Source organism: Dendrobates tinctorius, unplaced genomic scaffold (genome assembly GCF_039654945.1).
Source record: "Dendrobates tinctorius isolate UK_male_01 unplaced genomic scaffold, ASM3965494v1 ptg000237l, whole genome shotgun sequence".
Taxonomy (NCBI): Eukaryota; Metazoa; Chordata; class Amphibia; order Anura; family Dendrobatidae; genus Dendrobates; species Dendrobates tinctorius.
In genome coordinates, this window is record NW_027361904.1 from 7,635,918 (window position 1) to 7,654,904 (window position 18,987).

At 48.5% G+C, this 18,987-nt stretch overlaps 1 protein-coding gene across 3 annotated transcripts in view; it reads left to right on the forward strand.

Annotated features, from left to right (window-relative positions):
• Positions 1-18,987, forward strand: part of CNTFR (ciliary neurotrophic factor receptor) — a 483,759-nt gene that overhangs the window by 403,857 nt on the left and 60,915 nt on the right. For all 3 annotated transcript variants that reach the window (XM_073556707.1, XM_073556705.1, XM_073556706.1), the window contains one exon: positions 5,685-5,848. In XM_073556707.1, the coding sequence (XP_073412808.1) occupies positions 5,685-5,848 (164 nt within the window). The remainder of the gene's footprint in view (positions 1-5,684; positions 5,849-18,987) is intronic.

An 18,987-nucleotide genomic window follows, 5' to 3' on the forward strand; every position in this document is an offset into this window, starting at 1 on the left:
ATGAAGAAACAAGGATTCAGAGCAAGTGCTAGGAGCACCACAGAATAGCAGACAGAGCAGAGGACCTGAGAACAGCGCGCAGCCAGGCTGGGACACAGCTGACCCAGCCAGGAAGCACAACAATAATCAGGCACCTCCCCTAGGGGGAGGTCGTCTGATATAGCACATGACTACTACTGGTTCCGGGTCAGGACCTAGCCAGAAAGCACATGACCACTAGTGGTTCCGGGTCAGGTCCTCCAATACCATAGAGAGGACCGAGCCCTATACAGCACTGACAGGAGCGCGCAAGCGCAAACGTGGCATGGAGGAGGAGACCCGGGGACGAGAGTTGCGCGTGCGCACCCGACGGGGACCCCTGAGGGACCGCCGTACCGGAGGGAGTGACGTCGGGGCCGAAGCCCCGCCTCCTTGTGAGCGCGGCATAACAGTACCCCCTCCTTTAAGCCCCCTCTCTCTAGAACTGGAAAATAGCACCTTGACACTAGGAGCGGGATCCAGACACTTCCTAACTGCATGAGGACCAATGAGATCCAGAGTCTCAATACGAGAAAATTCGGTCTCCTGCCATACCCTGGAGAACTCCACGGACAGAGAGTCGAAGGCAGGTATCCCCGAGACAGGTCGAACCGGCAGAGGCACACAGACATGCTTGGAGGCCGAAATGGTGGTGCAGTCATTGGAAGTCAATTCATCCTTAGGAGGCGAGCAGTCGGAGGATGGTTGCTTGGGAAGTTTCTTCTTGGCACACGATGGGCAAGCAGCCACGAAGTCTTTGACGTCCTGAGCAATAGACGGCCACCAGTAATCGTGGGATAAACGGGAGAGTGTCCTCTTGGCACCAACATGACCGGCAGCCGGAGAAGAATGTCCCCAGGATAACACACCTTTACGGTTACCTTTAGACACAAAGGTCTCCCCTGGACGCTGGGGCGTCAACTTGACGGAAGCCACGGTAATTACCTTGGGACGGTCACTTGACGGAGGTGGAGACTGACTCTCAGCCCCCCTGTTGATAATGTCACAAGTCACAGACCGGTTGCTTGAATGATGTGGAGACTGACTCTCAGCCTCCTTCTCGACAATGTCACAAGTCACAGACGGAATGCTTGACGGATGTGGAGACTGACTCTCAGCCTCCTTCTCGACAATGTCACAAGTCACAGACGGAATGCTTGACGGATGTGGAGACTGACTCTCAGCCTCCTTCTCGACAATGTCACAAGTCACAGACGGGATGGTGGACGGCGGACCTATAACCGTCGAAGACGAGCAAGCAGGGTTCTTCGGATGAATGAACAGCAGGCAACTCTTTTGACAGGACGGTCCCCAACGGAGTATATCACCAGATTGCCAGTCCAGGGTCGGCCCATGAATACGTAACCAAGGAAGTCCAAGAAGAAGGGTATGAGGCGAAGTCGGCAATACGTAGAAGGAGATCCGCTCCCGATGACATGTGCCAATCTGCAACTCAACTTCCTCAGTGACCTGGTTAACGGTGTCCTGCAAGGGCTTATCGTCGACCGGAACTACTGACCTAGGAGACTCCAGGGATCTGACAGGGATGCGAAACTTCTTAACTGCCTCGAGACTAATAAAGTTACCCACTGCGCCAGAGTCCACAATAGCTTTCACAGTAAAAGTCTCGAAACCAAAATTCAGGGAGACAGGCACGGTCAGGGGTAGAGAGGAATCACATACACTTGGGGAGACCTCACTTAACAGTCCCAGGCGGAGAGACTTCCCCGGTCTCTTGGGACATGAGCGTAGAAAGTGGGAGGCATCCCCACAATAGAAACAGAGCCCTTGTGCCTGCCTTTTCACACGACGCCGTTGAGCTATCTGGAGGCGATCCACCTGCATAGGCTCAGGTACCGGATCTGCCGCAGATAACTCGGGTGACGGATGAGAAAAACTGCGAGTGGACGAAGAGAGGCGAGAGGACCCTCTCTCTCTGGCTGACTCGCGGGTGCGCTCCTGGAAGCGCAAATCAATGCGTGTCGCGAGAGAGATAAGATCCTCCAAATTGGTAGGGGTATCTCGGCCCGCCAGTTCGTCTTTGATCCGACCGGACAGACCACGCCAAAAGGCCCCTACGAGGGCATCATTATTCCAACCTAGCTCAGAGGACAAAGTGCGAAAACATATCGCGTATTGTCCAACCGATAGAGAACCTTGACGGAGATTAAAGAGGGACTCGGTGGTGGAAGCAAGGCGACCCGGCTCATCGAACACCTTACGGAAAGTGTCCAAAAAGATGGAAAGCTGAGCGACGAGCGGGTCATTACGCTCCCAAAGGGGATTCACCCACGCAAGCGCCTTACCCTCTAAGTGAGAAACAATAAATGCTATTTTAGCACGATCGGTGGGGTAATGCTGCGGCAAAAACTCAAAATGCAAACGACACTGGTTCAAGAATCCGCGACACAACACAGGGTCACCACTATACCGGGGTGGCTTGCATAGGCGCGGAAGTGAGTGTGGAAGCATGGCCTGGGCAGATTGTATGGAAAGGAGCCGATTATCTACCGACGCTATATAGTTGAGAATCTGAGCCTGGGAGTCGCGTTGCTGCGCAAGTTCCTGCTGGAGACTAGCCAACTGGGCAGCATTCCCAGGCTCAGAGGACTGAGAGGCAGATAAACCGGACTCCATGGACTTGAGAAATGCCATAATCCTAATCTGGTTTTCCCGGAGGAACGTCAGCTCCTTTTGGACGGAAGCCGCAGTACCAGCGGAGTCCATGGCCTGATTATACTGTTAGAGTGTTAGCGACTCCTGGAGTGGACCCTCTGGGTCGCGGCACCAACCCTCCCAGGGCGAGCTAGCCTAGTGAGGACCACCCCCTATACAGGGAGTGTCAGGAGCAAGCCCCAGGGGATACGATACCACGACTGCTGGCACCAGGCGGCCGGCTCACAGGAGATACGAGACTGTGTGACTGGAGGGTGCAGGATACTAGGGAACACAGGAGAGTACAAGGGAGTGTGCTGAGTACAGGGTAGTGCTAGACGGGTACACGTGGGCACATAAGGCGTGTAGCAAGTAACAGAACACAGGAATAGAGTGAATGCCAGGAGGCACGGCAGAGCATGAAGAAACAAGGGTTCAGAGCAAGTGCTAGGAGCACCACAGAATAGCAGACAGAGCAGAGGACCTGAGAACAGCGCACAGCCAGGCTGGGACACAGCTGACCCAGCCAGGAAGCACAACAATAATCAGGCACCTCCCCTAGGGGGAGGTCGTCTGATATAGCACATGACTACTACTGGTTTCGGGTCAGGACCTAGCCAGAAAGCACATGACCACTAGTGGTTCCGGGTCAGGTCCTCCAATACCATAGAGAGGACCGAGCCCTATACAGCACTGACAGGAGCGCGCAAGCGCAAACGTGGCATGGAGGAGGAGACCCGGGGACGAGAGTTGCGCGTGCGCACCCGACGGGGACCCCTGAGGGACCGCCGTACCGGAGGGAGTGACGTCGGGGCCGAAGCCCCGCCTCCTTGTGAGCGCGGCATATCAGGAGCAGTATTATAGAGTTATATTCTTGTACATAGGGGCAGTATTATAGAGTTATATTCTTGTACATAGGGGCAGTATTATAGTAGTTATATTCTTGTACATAGGGGCAGTATTATAGTAGTTATATTCTTGTACATAGGGGCAGTATTATAGTAGTTATATTCTTGTACATAGGGGCAGTATTATAGTAGTTATATTCTTGTACATAGGGGCAGTATTATAGTTGTTATATTCTTGTACATAGGGGCAGTATTATAGTAGTTATATTCTTGTACATAGGGGCAGTATTATAGTAGTTATATTCTTGTATATAGGGGCAGTATTATAGTAGTTATAGTCTTGTACATAGGGGCAGTATTGTAGTAGTTATATTCTTGTACATAGGAGCAGTATTATAGTAGTTATATTCTTGTACATTGGGAGCAGTATTATAGTAGTTATATTCTTGTACATAGGAGCAGTATTATAGTAGTTATATTCTTGTACATTGGGAGCAGTATTATAGTAGTTATATTCTTGTACATAGGGGCAGTATTGTAGTAGTTATATTCTTGTACATTGGAGCAGTATTATGGTAGTTATATTCTTGTACATTGGGAGCAGTATTATAGTAGTTATATTCTTGTACATAGGAGCAGTATTATAGTAGTTATATTCTTGCACATAGGGAGCAGTATTATAGTAGTTATATTCCTGTACATAGGGGGCAGTATTATAGTAGTTATATTGTACATAGGGGAGCAGTATTATAGTAGTTATATTCTTGTACATAGGGGCAGTATTATAGTAGTGATATTCTTGTACATATGAGCAGTATTATAGTAGTTATATTCTTGTACATAGGGGGCAGTATTATAGTAGTTATATTGTGTATAGGGGCAGTATTATAGTAGTTATATTGTATATAGGGACAGTATTATAGTAGTTATATTCTTGTACATAGGAGGCAGTATTATAGTAGTTATATTCTTGCACATAGGGGGCAGTATTATGGTAGTTATATTCTTGTATATAGGGGCAGAATTATAATAGTTACATTCTTGTCCATAGGAGCAGTATTATAGTAGTTATATTCTTGTACATAGGGGCAGTATTATAGTAGTTATATTCTTGTACATAGGAGCAGTATTATAGCAGTTATATTCTTGTACATAGGGGCAGTATTATAGTAGTTATATTCTTGTACATAGGGGGCTGTATTATGGTAGTTATATTCTTGTACATAGGGGCAATATTATAGTAGTTATATTCTTGTACATAGGAGCAGTATTATAGTAGTTATATTTTTGTACATAGGGGCAGTATTATAGTAGTTATATTCTTGTATATAGGGGCAGTATTATAGTAGTTATATTCTTGTACATAGGGGCAGTATTATAGTAGTTATATTCTTGTACATAGGGGCAGTATTATAGTAGTTATATTCTTGTACATAGGGGGCAGTATTATAGTAGTTATATTCTTGTATATAGGGGCAGTATTATAGTAGTTATATTCTTGTACATAGGGGCAGTATTATAGTAGTTATATTCTTGTACATAGGGGGCAGTATTATAGTAGTTATATTCTTGTACATAGGGGCAGTATTATAGTAGTTATATTCTTGTACATAGGGGCAGTATTATAGTAGTTATATTCTTGTACATAGGGGGCAGTATTACAGTAGTTAATACTGACATGTTGTTATTAGTAGTTAATGACATTTTGTTATTGGTGCTGTTTTCTCTGTTTTTGATTTTTGGCTTTTTTTCTTCTGGTTCTCAGTGATACTAGGGCCGCAGCGATGATTTCTCCATTGTGGCCAGATATTTTCATTCACCTTGTTTGGCGGCTGGGCTGTGTTCGCTGATGTTATACCCTTATATCTGTATTTTGGGGTTCTGCGGGGTTTTACTCGGCTGCTGTTCTGATCATTCCTGCAGCAGTTGATTTCCAGACTCCCTGATTTCAGGCGGGTTGTTACGTGGCCGTTCCTATATTACTAGGAATAAGAGAGGAGGGAAATGTCAGTGACCTGAAGATGGTTGACTGTTGTTCCTCTGTCCTGATACTGGAGGAACAGCAGCTCTGGAGCAACAACTGCTGAACTGTGAATAGGAAGGTTCAGGCTCCAGGGACGGATTAGTAAATGGATGTTCTAAAGTTCTATTTTTTATCTGCAGTGAAACCCGACCCCCCAGAAAATGTGCTGGCAAAGCCCGTCCATAAGAACCCCCGAAGGCTGGAGGTCACCTGGCAAACGCCATCCACCTGGCCGGACCCCGATTCTTTTCCACTGAAGTTCTTCCTGCGATATCGGCCATTAATTCTAGACCAATGGCAGCATGTAAGTACTGAGCTCCATGTATGTATCTGTGGGTCAGTCCACAAAAGAACTGAGTCTGACCATCAGCCCCTAACACACCTCACACAGGATGATGCCCCCACAACTCCCCACACACAGAATGATGCCCCCACAACTCCCCACACACAGGATGATGCCCCCCACAACTCCGCATACACAGGATGATGCCCCCCACAACTCCCCATTCACAGGATGATGCCCCCCACAACTTCCCACACACAGGATGATGCCCCCACAACTCCCCCACACACAGGATGATGCCCCCACAACTCCCCCACACACAGGATGATGCCCCCACAACTCCCCCACACACAGGATGATGCCCCCACAACTCCCCACACACAGGATGATGCCCCCCCACAACTTCCCACACACAGGATGATGCCCCCACAACTCCCCACACACAGGATGATGCCCGCACAACTCCCCACACACAGAATGATGCCCCCACAACTCCCCACACACAGGATGATGCCCCCACAACTCCCCACACACAGGATGATGCTCCCCACAACTCCGCATACACAGGATGATGCCCCCCACAACTCCCCATACACAGGATGATGCCCCCCACAACTCCCCACTCAGGATGATGCCCCCAGAACTCCCCACACACAGGATGATGCTCCCCACAACTCCGCATACACAGGATGATGCCCCCCACAACTCCGCAAGTCCGCATACACAGGATGATGCCCCCCACAACTCCCCATACACAGGATGATGCCCCCCACAACTCCCCACACACAGGATGATGCCCGCAGAACTCCCCACACACAGGATGATGCTCCCCACAACTCCGCATACACAGAATGATGCCCCCCACAACTCCGCATACACAGGATGATGCCCCCCACAACTCTGCATACACAGGATGATGCCCCCCACAACTCCGCATACACAGGATGATGCCCTCCACAACTCCACAGTCACAGGATGATGCCACCCACAACTCCCCAGTCACAGGATGATGCCCCCCAAAACTCCCCACACTCAGGATGATGCCCCCCACAACTCCCCACACACAGGATGATGCCCCCACAACTCCCCACACACAGGATGATGCCCCCACAACTCCCCACACACAGGATGATGCCCTCCACTACTCCGCATACACAGGATGATGCCCCCCACAACTCCCTATACACAGGATGATGCCCCCCACAACTCCCCACACACAGGATGATGCCCCCACAACTCCCCACACACAGGATGATGCCCTCAAAACTCCCAACACACAGGATGATGCTCCCAGAACTCCCCACACACAGGATGATGCCCCCCACAACTCCCTATACACAGGATGATGCCCCCCACAACTCCCCACACACAGGATGATGCCCCCAGAACTCCCCACACACAGGATGATGCCCCCAGAACTCCCAATACACAGGATGATGCCACACAACTCCCCACACACAGGATGATGCCCCCAGAACTCCCCACACACAGGATGATGCCCCCACAACTTCCCATACAAAGGCTGATGCCCCCAGAACTCCCAACACACAGGATGGTGCCCCTCACAACTCCCCCACACACAGGATGATGCCCCCACAACTCCCCACATACAGATTGATGCTCCCCACACACAGGATGATGCCCCCAGAACTCCCAATACACAGGATGACACCCCACAACTCCCCACACACAGGATGATGCCCCCACAACTCCCCACACACAGGATGATGCACCCCACAACTCCCCACATACAGAATGATGCCCCCCACAACTCCCCACACACAGGATGATGCCCCCAGAACTCCCAATACACAGGATGACACCCCACAACTCCCCACACACAGGATGATGCCCCCAGAACTCCGCACACACAGAATGAGGCCCCCCACAACTCCCCACACACAGGATGATGCCCCCAGAATTCCCAACACACAGGATGATGCCCCCCACAATTCCCCACACACAGGATGATACCCCACACACAAGATAATCCCCCACAACTCCCCACACATAGGATGATGCCCCCAGAACTCCCCACACACAGGATGATGCCCCCAGAACTCCCAAAACACAGGTTGATGCCCCCAGAACTCCCCATACACAGGATGATGCCCCCCACAACTCCCCACACACAGGATGATGCCCCCACAACTCCCCACACACAGGATGATGCCCCCACAACTCCCCACACACAAGATGATCCCCCAGAACTCCCCACACACAGGATGATGCCCCCACAACTCCCCACACACAGGATGATGCCCCCACAACTCCCCACACACAGGGTGATGCCCCCACAACTCCCCACACACAGGATGATGCCCCCACAACTCCCCACACACAGGATGATGCCCCCACAACTCCCCACACACAAGATGATCCCCCAGAACTCCCAACATGCAGGATGATGCCCCTCAGCCACCCCACACCGTATAATGTCAATACAACTCCTCACACAAAGTATTATGCCTCCACAGCCTCCACACATACAGTATTATGTGTCCACAGCTCCCCACATCCAGTATTATGTGTCCACAGCCTCCCCACATACAGTATTATGTGTCCACAGCCTCCACACATACAGTATTATGTGTCCACAGCCTCCCCACATACAGTATTATGCCTCCACAGCCTCCCCACACACAGTATTATGTGTCCACAGCCTCCCCACATACAGTATTATGTGTCCACAGCTCCCCACATACAGTATTATGCCTTCACAGCTCCCCACATACAGTATTATGTGTCCACAGCTCCCCACATACAGTATTATGTGTCCACAGCTCCCCACATACAGTATTATGCCTCCACAGCCTCCTCACATACAGTATTGTGTCCACAGCTCCCCACACACAGTATTATGCCTCCACAGCCTCCCCACATACAGTATTATGCCTCCACAGCCTCCCCACATACAGTATTGTGTCCACAGCCTCCCCACATACAGTATTATGTGTCCACAGCTCCCCACATACAGTATTATGCCTTCACAGCTCCCCACATACAGTATTATGTGTCCACAGCTCCCCACATACAGTATTATGCCTCCACAGCCTCCTCACATACAGTATTGTGTCCACAGCTCCCCACATACAGTATTATGCCTCCACAGCCTCCCCACATACAGTATTATGCCTCCACAGCTCCCCACATACAGTATTATGTGTCCACAGCCTCCCCACATACAGTATTATGTGTCCACAGCCTCCCCACATACTGTATTATGCCTCCACAGCCTCCCCACATACAGTATTATGTGTCCACAGCCTCCCCACATACAGCATTATGTGTCCACAGCCCCCCCACATACAGTATTATGCCTCCACAGCTTCCCCACATACAGTATTATGTGTCCACAGCCTCCCCACATACAGTATTATGTGTCCACAGCCTCCCCACATACAGTATTGTGTCCACAGCCTCCCCACACACAGTATTATGCCTCCACAGCCTCCCCACATACAGTATTATGCCTCCACAGTCTCCCTACATACAGTATTATGCCTCCACAGCCTCCCCACATACAGTATTATGTGTCCACAGCCTCCTCACTTACAGTATTATGTGTCCACAGCCTCCCCACATACAGTATTGTGTCCACAGCCTCCCCACATACAGTATTATGCCTCCACAGCCTCCCCACATACAGTATTATGCCTCCACAGCCTCCCCACATACAGTATTATGCCTCCACAGCCTCCCCACATACAGTATTATGTGTCCACAGCCTCCCCACATACAGTATTATGTGTCCACAGCTCCCAACATACAGTATTATGCCTTCATAGCTCCCCACATACAGTATTATGCCTCCACAGCCTCCTCACATACAGTATTGTGTCCACAGCTCCCCACATACAGTATTATGCCTCCACAGCCTCCCCACATACAGTATTATGTGTCCACAGCCTCCCCACATACAGTATTATGCCTCCACAGCCTTCCCACATACAGTATTGTGTCCACAGCCTCACCACATACAGTATTATGTGTCCACAGCCTCCCCACATACAGTATTATGCCTCCACAGCCTCCCCACATACAGTATTGTGTCCACAACCTCCCCACATACAGTATTATGCCTCCACAGCCTCCCCACATACAGTATTATGTGTCCACAGCCTCCCCACATACAGTATTATGCCTCCACAGCCTCCCCACATACAGTATTATGTGTCCACAGCCTCCCCACATACAGTATTGTGTCCACAGCTCCCCACATACAGTATTTTGCCTTCACAGCTCCCCACATACAGTATTACAGTCATATGTAAAAGTTTGGGCACCCCTATTAATGTTAACCTTTTTTCTTTATAACAATTTTGGTTTTTGCAACAGGTATTTCAGTTTCATATATCTAATAACTGATGGACTCAGTTATATTTCTGGATTCAAATGAGGTTTATTGTACTAACAGAAAATGTGCAATCTGCATTTAAACAAAATTTGACCGGTGCAAAAGTATGGGCACCCTTATCATTTTCTTGATTTGAACACTCCTAACTACTTTTTACTGACTTCCTGAAGCACTAAATTGGTTTTGTAACCTCATTGAGCTTTGAACTTCATAGTCAGGTGTATCAAATCATGAGAAAAGGTATTTAAGGTGGCCACTTGTAAGTAGTTCTCCTATTTGATTCTCCTATGAAGAGTGGCATCATGGGCTCCTCAAAACAACTCTCAAATGATCTGAAAACAAAGATTATTCAACATAGCTTTTCAGGGGAATGATACAAAAAGTTGTCTCAGAGATTTAACCTGTCAGTTTCCACTGTGAGGAACATAGTAAGGAAATGGAAGAACACAGGTACAGTTCTTGTTAAGCCCAGAAGTGGCAGGCCAAGAAAAATATCAGAAAGGCAGAGAAGAAGAATGGTGAGAACAGTCAAGGACAATCCACAGACCACCTCCAAAGACCTGCAGCATCATCTTGCTGCAGATGGTGTCACTGTGCATCGGTCAACAATACAGCGCATGCATAACACCTTTTTGTATGACCAAACAAGTCAATCTTTGTTTCATCAGTCCACAGGACCTTCTTCCAAAATGTAACTGGCTTGTCCAAATGTGCTTTTGCAGACCTCAGGCGACTCTGTTTGTGGCGTGCTTGCAGAAACGGCTTCTTTCGCATCACTCTCCCATACAACTTCTCCTTGTGCAAAGTGCGCTGTATTGTTGACCGATGCACAGTGACACCATCTGCAGCAAGATGATGCTGCCGGTCTTTGCAGGTGGTCTGTGGATTGTCCTTGACTGTTCTCACTATTCTTCTTCTCTGCCTTTCTGATATTTTTCTTGGCCTGCCGCTTCTGGGCTTAACAAGAATTGTACCTGTGTTCTTCCATTTCCTTACTATGTTCCTCACAGTGGAAACTGACAGGTTAAATCTCTGAGACAACTTTTTGTATCCTTCCCCCTGAAAAGCTATGTTGAATAATCTTGGTTTTCAGATCATTTGAGAGTTGTTTTGAGGAGCCCATGATGCCACTCTTCATAGGAGAATCAAATAGGAGAACTACTTGCAAGTGGCCACTTTAAATACCTTTTCTCATGATTTGATACACCTGGCTATGAAGATCAAAGCTCAATGAGGTTACAAAACCAATTTAGTGCTTCAGGAAGTCAGTAAAAAGTAGTTAGGAGTGTTCAAATCAAGAAAATGATAAGGGTGCCCATACTTTTGCACCGGTCAAATTTTGTTTAAATGCAGATTGCACATTTTCTGTTAGTACAATAAACCTCATTTGAATCCAGAAATATAACTGAGTCCATCACTTATTAGATATATGAAACTGAAATACCTGTTGCAAAAACCAAAATTGTTATAAAGAAAAAAGGTTAACATTAATAGGGGTGCCCAAACTTTTACATATGACTGTATGTGTCCACAGCTCCCCACATACAGTATTATGCCTCCACAGCCTCCCCACATACAGTATTGTGTCCACAGCTCCCCACATACAGTATTATGCCTCCACAGCCTCCCCACATACAGTATTATGCCTCCCCACATACAGTATTATGCCTCCACAGCTCCCCACATACAGTATTATGTGTCCACAGCCTCCCCACATACAGTATTATGTGTCCACAGCCTCCCCACATACAGTATTATGCCTCCACAGCCTCCCCACATACAGTATTATGCCTCCACAGCCTCCCCACATACAGTATTATGTGTCCACAGCCTCCCCACATACAGTATTATGCCTCCACAGCCTCCCCACATACAGTATTATGTGTCCACAGCTCCCCACATACAGTATTATGCCTCCACAGCCTCCCCTCATACAGTATTATGTGTCCACAGCCTCCCCACATACAGTATTATGTGTCCACAGCCTCCCCACATACAGTATTATGTGTCCACAGCCTCCCCACATACAGTATTATGCTTCCACAGCTCCCCACATACAGTATTATGTGTCCACAGCCTCCCCACATACAGTATTATGTGTCCACAGCCTCCCCACATACAGTATTATGCCTCCACAGCCTCCCCACATACAGTATTATGTGTCCACAGCCTCCCCACATACAGTATTATGCCTCCACAGCCTCCACACATACAGTATTATGCCTCCACAGCCTCCCCACATACAGTATTATGTGTCCACAGCCTCCCCACATACAGTATTGTGTGTCCACAGCCTCCCCACATACAGTATTATGTGTCCACAGCCTCCCCACATACAGTATTATGCCTCCACAGCCTCCACACATACAGTATTATGCCTCCACAGCCTCCCCACATACAGTATTATGTGTCCAAAGCCTCCCCACATACAGTATTGTGTGTCCACAGCCTCCCCACATACAGTATTATGTATCCACAGCCTCCCCACATACAGTATTATGCCTCCACAGCCTATAGTATAATGTCCTTACAGCCTCCCCACAGCATAGGTTGATGGTCCCGATGCTGAAGTTCAGACGCACAGGCTGAATGGTGGAGTACGGACCCTACGCGGGGGCTAGACACTGTGCATCACTTTATCCAGACCTTTGGCTGTTCCGGTTCTTGTGCCGGACTAGAGTAGCCAGAGACCCATGTGGCCTTGCCGCACGTTACCCGGTGTGTTGTGGAGCGCTCCATCTCCACCCTGCAGGGTACAAGGTCAGGGTCTCTCTGGTGGTATTGGATGATGGCGCCTCGCCTCATTATCTCATTATTGTATCAGAACACAAACAATCCGCAGACAAGTCCCGATCACGAGCGACTTACATTGCAGGTCATGGAGGCAGAGTCGGGGGCCGCAGCTCTGACGACCGTCGTATTGCAGCTTTGGTGTAACTTGGTTATTTTTCTATCTTTACTCATCGCTCATGTTCCGGGGTATATTACTGAGCGCGGGGGATGCGGTCACGGCCAGTCACAGAGTTCTCTGTCTGGTCACATCAGGTGGGTATCGCAAGGTCGTGACCAGCTGAGGGGGACGCGCGCTCTGCTCTCACTGCTGATGGAGATGACTTGCGGCAGCGTTTCTCTGGCAGATAACGTCGGGCACATCTGGACTACCCCCTCCCCGCGGCAGACCTGTGATATCCGGCTCTCGAGCTCTGGCGCTGCGCCCTGGCACACTCTCTAATTACCTGGCCGCTCCAGGACTTGACACAAAGCTCCCTGCACTTAATTCTCAGCAATGTCAATCAGGACGAGGCGAAGCGGAGGCAGCGAGGGCGCAGCGTACGGACATTAATATGCAGTATTCATGGGCTGCGATCGATGGCAGATGCATTACCCCTGCGCGGGCTGAATCAGCAGCTGCAGGGGACGACGAGGCGCCCGTGAACGACAGCGAAGGGCAGAGGAGACGCCTCGGAGCGCATGTCCCACCGCTTCTAGACGCCATTGTCATCAGCACGGGCCCTTCCTTCTCACGTGCTCCAAATACACTGATGCCACAGTCGGCCATTGTTATCAGGGATTGGTGCTCGATTGTTTCTATGCCGTATTTACCACCATTCTGCAGCACACGTCTACAGGTCGTAACAAATAGTCATGGTGCTTCAGTAATGTCTCTCCTCCTACATTGCCCCCCCACAGAGTGAGGACATCTGCTCTAGCTTGTATCATTACTAATCATGGGTGGGGCTTCATCACAGGGACCGCCCACGAGCAGCCATGCTTCCTTGAAAGCAGATCTGCACCCAATGGTGGAGTATTGAGCTAATATCTGGGGCCGATAGCGCAGTTATTGCTCATCTGTGTATTGTTACTGTGGAGCAGAGATAACTCATAACCAGAATCAAAAGAATGAGTGAAAAAAAAGAAAAGAAGGAGAAAATATAGAAAACTGAAGGAAGCAAATCAGTGATGGGAGTGATTGTGGGGATCATCATAGTTATGCAAAGAGCACCCTCTAGTGGCAGAACAGCAAACAGCACGGGGCATCTATTAATCTATCATGTCTGCCCATCCGTCTCATAGCTATCAACTCCTGCTGCAGAATATAAGGTTATTAATTAGGTACGTAATTTGGCATCAGTCTCATATCAGTAATTTGGTGTTGGTACCCTATTAGTAATTTGGTGTCGGTCCCGTATTAGTAATTGGTGTGGGTCCTGTATTAGTAATTTGGTGTGGGTCCCGTATTAGTGATTTGGTGTGGGTCCCGTATTAGTGATTTGGTGTGGGTCCTGTATTAGTAATTTGGTGTGGGTCCCGTATTAGTGATTTGGTGTGGGTCCCGTATTAGTGATTTGGTGTGGGTCCTGTATTAGTAATTTGGTGTGGGTCCCGTATTAGTGATTTGGTGTGGGTCCCGTATTAGTGATTTGGTGTGGGTCCTGTATTAGTAATTTGGTGTTGGTACCCTATTAGTAATTTGGTGTGGGTCCCGTATTAGTAATTTGGTGTCGGTCCCGTATTAGTGATTTGGTGTGGGTCCTGTATTAGTAATTTGGTGTGGGTCCCGTATTAGTAATTTGGTGTCGGTCCCGTATTAGTGATTTGGTGTGGGTCCTGTATTAGTAATTTGGTGTGGGTCCCGTATTAGTGATTTGGTGTGGGTCCCGTATTAGTGATTTGGTGTGGGTCCTGTATTAGTAATTTGGTGTGGGTCCCGTATTAGTAATTTGGTGTTGGTACCCTATTAGTAATTTGATGTCGGTCCCCTATTAGTGATTTGGTGTCGGTCCCGTATTAGTAATTTGGTGTGGGTCCCGTATTAGTAATTTGGTGTCGGTCCCGTATTAGTGATTTGGTGTGGGTCCTGTATTAGTAATTTGGTGTGGGTCCCGTATTAGTGATTTGGTGTGGGTCCCGTATTAGTGATTTGGTGTGGGTCCTGTATTAGTAATTTGGTGTGGGTCCCGTATTAGTGATTTGGTGTGGGTCCCGTATTAGTGATTTGGTGTGGGTCCTGTATTAGTAATTTGGTGTGGGTCCCGTATTAGTAATTTGGTGTTGGTACCCTATTAGTAATTTGGTGTGGGTCCCGTATTAGTAATTTGGTGTTGGTACCCTATTAGTAATTTGGTGTCGGTCCCGTATCAGTAATTTGGTGTGGGTCCCGTATTAGTAATTTGGTGTCGATCCCGTATTAGTAATTTGGTGCAACATGGCGCATGCAGAGCATTAGTGGACGTCATAGTCACCCTTGTGGTGGTCCTTTCTTCTCGGCCCGCCTTTCGATGAGCTTTGCTTTCTACAGCGGCCTCCGTCCGCACTCCAATTTGGTGTGGGTCCCGTATTAGTAATTTGGTGTGGGTCCCGTATTAGTAATTTGGTGTGGGTCCCGTATTAGTAATTTGGTGTGGGTCCCGTATTAGTGATTTGGTGTCGGTCCCGTATTAGTAATTTGGTGTGGGTCCCGTATTAGTAATTTGGTGTGGGTCCCGTATTAGTAATTTGGTGTGGGTCCCGTATTAGTAATTTGGTGTGGGTCCCGTATTAGTGATTTGGTGTGGGTCCCGTATTAGTAATTTGGTGTCGGTCCCGTATTAGTAATTTGGTGTGGGTCCCGTATTAGTAATTTGGTGTGGGTCCCGTATTAGTAATTTGGTGTGGGTCCCGTATTAGTAATTTGGTGTGGGTCCCGTATTAGTAATTTGGTGTCGGTCCCGTATTAGTAATTTGGTGTCGGTCCCGTATTAGTGATTTGGTGTGGGTCCCGTATTAGTGATTTGGTGTCGGTCCCGTATTAGTAATTTGGTGTGGGTCCCGTATTAGTAATTTGGTGTGGGTCCCGTATTAGTAATTTGGTGTGGGTCCCGTATTAGTAATTTGGTGTCGGTCCCGTATTAGTAATTTGGTGTCTGTCCCGTATTAGTAATTTGATGTCGATTCCGTATTTGTAATTTGGTGTGGGTCCTGTATTAGTAATTTGGTGTTGATCCCGTATTAGTAATTTGATGCAACATGGCGCATGCAGAGCATTAGTGGACGCCATAGTCACCCTTGTGGTGGTCCTTTCTTCTCGGCCCGCCTTTCGATGAGCTTTGCTTTCTACAGCGGCCTCCGTCCGCACTCCAATTTGGTGTGGGTCCGGTATTAGTAATTTGGTGTGGGTCCCGTATTAGTAATTTGGTGTGGGTCCCGTATTAGTAATTTGGTGTGGGTCCCGTATTAGTGATTTGGTGTCGATCCCGTATTAGTAATTTGGTGTCGGTCCCGTATTAGTAATTTGGTGTGGGTCCCGTATTAGTAATTTGGTGTGGGTCCCGTATTAGTGATTTGGTGTGGGTCCCGTATTAGTAATTTGGTGTGGGTCCCGTATTAGTAATTTGGTGTGGGTCCCGTATTAGTAATTTGGTGTGGGTCCCGTATTAGTGATTTGGTGTCGATCCCGTATTAGTAATTTGGTGTCGGTCCCGGTCCCGTATTAGTAATTTGGTGTCGGTCCGGTATTAGTAATTTGGTGTCGGTCCCGTATTAGTAATTTGGTGTGGGTCCCGTATTAATGATTTGGTGTGGGTCCCGTATTAATGATTTGGTGTCGATCCCGTATTAGTAATTTGGTGTCGGTCCCCTATTAGTAATTTGGTGTGGGTCCCCTATTAGTAATTTGATGTCGGTCCCCTATTAGTAATTTGGTGTCGGTCCCGTATTAGTAATTTGGTGTCGGTCCCGTATTAGTAATTTGGTGTCGGTCCCGTATTAGTAATTTGGTGTGGGTCCCGTATTAGTAATTTGGTGTGGGTCCGGTATTAGTAATTTGGTGTGGGTCCCGTATTAGTAATTTGGTGTGGGTCCCGTATTAGTAATTTGGTGTCGGTCCCGTATCAGTAATTTGGTGTGGGTCCGGTATTAGTAATTTGGTGTGGGTCCGGTATTAGTAATTTGGTGTGGGTCTCGTATTAGTAATTTGGTGTCGGTCCCGTATTAGTAATTTGGTGTCGGTCCCGTATTAGTAATTTGGTGTCGGTCCCGTATTAGTAATTTGGTGTCGGTCCCCCATTAGTAATTTGGTGTCGGTCCCGTATTAGTAATTTGACTCCACCCCTGAGGATCTCCTGCCCCTGTGAGTGGTTGTGCCATTGTTTTGCTGCCCTCTATGGACCAGACGGTGAATTACAGGGAGAACATTTAACCACTCAGTGAGTGCAGCATGGCGCATGCAGAGCATTAGTGGATGCCATAGTCACCCTTGTGGTGGTCCTTTCTTCTCTGCCCTCCTTTCGATGAGCTTTGCTTTCTACAGCGGCCTCCGTCCGCACTCCAATCGGGTCTCACATTAATGAGAAATCAATATCTCAGGCCATTAGAGTTGGAAAGACGAAGAAGTGAAAGCAGCGGAGGGGGCGGGGGTCCGATGACGCCGCTTACCCAGCTGCCATGAGGGACAAGTGGGCTCATGAAGACCCCATTGATCGCTCTTGTCTCTCAGTCTGCAGCCTTTGATGCAGGTGGAGGCTGCCAGCGCCGTCTCCCAAGTGAGGACCTCTGTGATGGCAGCACAGAACACCGGTCAGATGGTCTAGAGATACGGAGCGCAGTGCAGACGTCATCACTGCACGAACACCCACTGCAGCGTAACACACAAACTATAATGTGTCGCAGATACCGCTATATAGACATTAGTAATGGATCCACACTGCAGACACCGCTATATAGACATTAGTAATTGATCCGCCCTGCAGATACCGCTATATAGACCGTATAATGGTTCTTGTCTCTTCTCTGTGGATGAGTTCGTGTTGGGTTTAGTCCTTTTATCTCTCCCCGTTAGTGATCGCTGTCTCTTCTCTGCGGGTGAGTTAGTGTTGGGTTTGGTCCTTGTATCTCTCCCCGTTAGTGATCGCTGTTTCTTCTCTGCGGATGAGTTAGTGTTGGGTTTGGTCCTTGTATCTCTCCCCGTTAGTGATCGCTGTCTCTTCTCTGCGGATGAGTTCGTGTTGGGTTTAGTCCTTGTATCTCTCCCCGTTAGTGATCGCTGTTTCTTCTCTGCGGATGAGTTAGTGTTGGGTTTGGTCCTTGTATCTCTCCCCGTTAGTGATCGCTGTCTCTTCTCTGCGGATGAGTTCGTGTTGGGTTTAGTCCTTGTATCTCTCCCCGTTAGTGATCGCTGTTTCTTCTCTGCGGGTGAGTTAGTGTTGGGTTTGGTCCTTGTATCTCTCCCCGTTAGTGATCGCTGTCTCTTCTCTGCGGATGAGTTCGTGTTGGGTTTGGTCCTTGTATCTCTCCCCGTTAGTGATCGCTGTCTCTTCTCTGCGGGTGAGTTAGTCTTGGGTTTGGTCCTTGTATCTCTCCCCGTTAGTGATCGCTGTCTCGTCTCTGCGGATGAGTTAGTGTTGGGTTTAGTCCTTGTATCTCTCCCCCGTTGGTGATCGCTGTCTCTTCTATGCGGATGAGTTAGTGTTGGGTTTGGTCCTTGTATCTCTCCCCATTAGAGATCGCTGTGTCCTCCCCTCCCCCATTGTTCAGCATTGGCGGTGTCTCCAGTGCTTTATTCCGGCCTTTCTTTAGAACGTCTCCTCCATTATTGTGACGTCTTGTTAAACACGTCGCTCTCGTCTCATTGTGACACAACGGACAATGAAAAGATCTTTCTTCTCACAAAGAATCCAATCTCCTTCCAGAGAAAGGATCCGCTTATCGCTGCACTTATCAGTGTATAGCAGCGTTCTGCGGGATGGCGGCATGGGGAGTAATGCTCCACGCCAGCTCGTATGTTCCACATAACCAGCTTGTGATGGTGTGATATGTTATGTGGGTA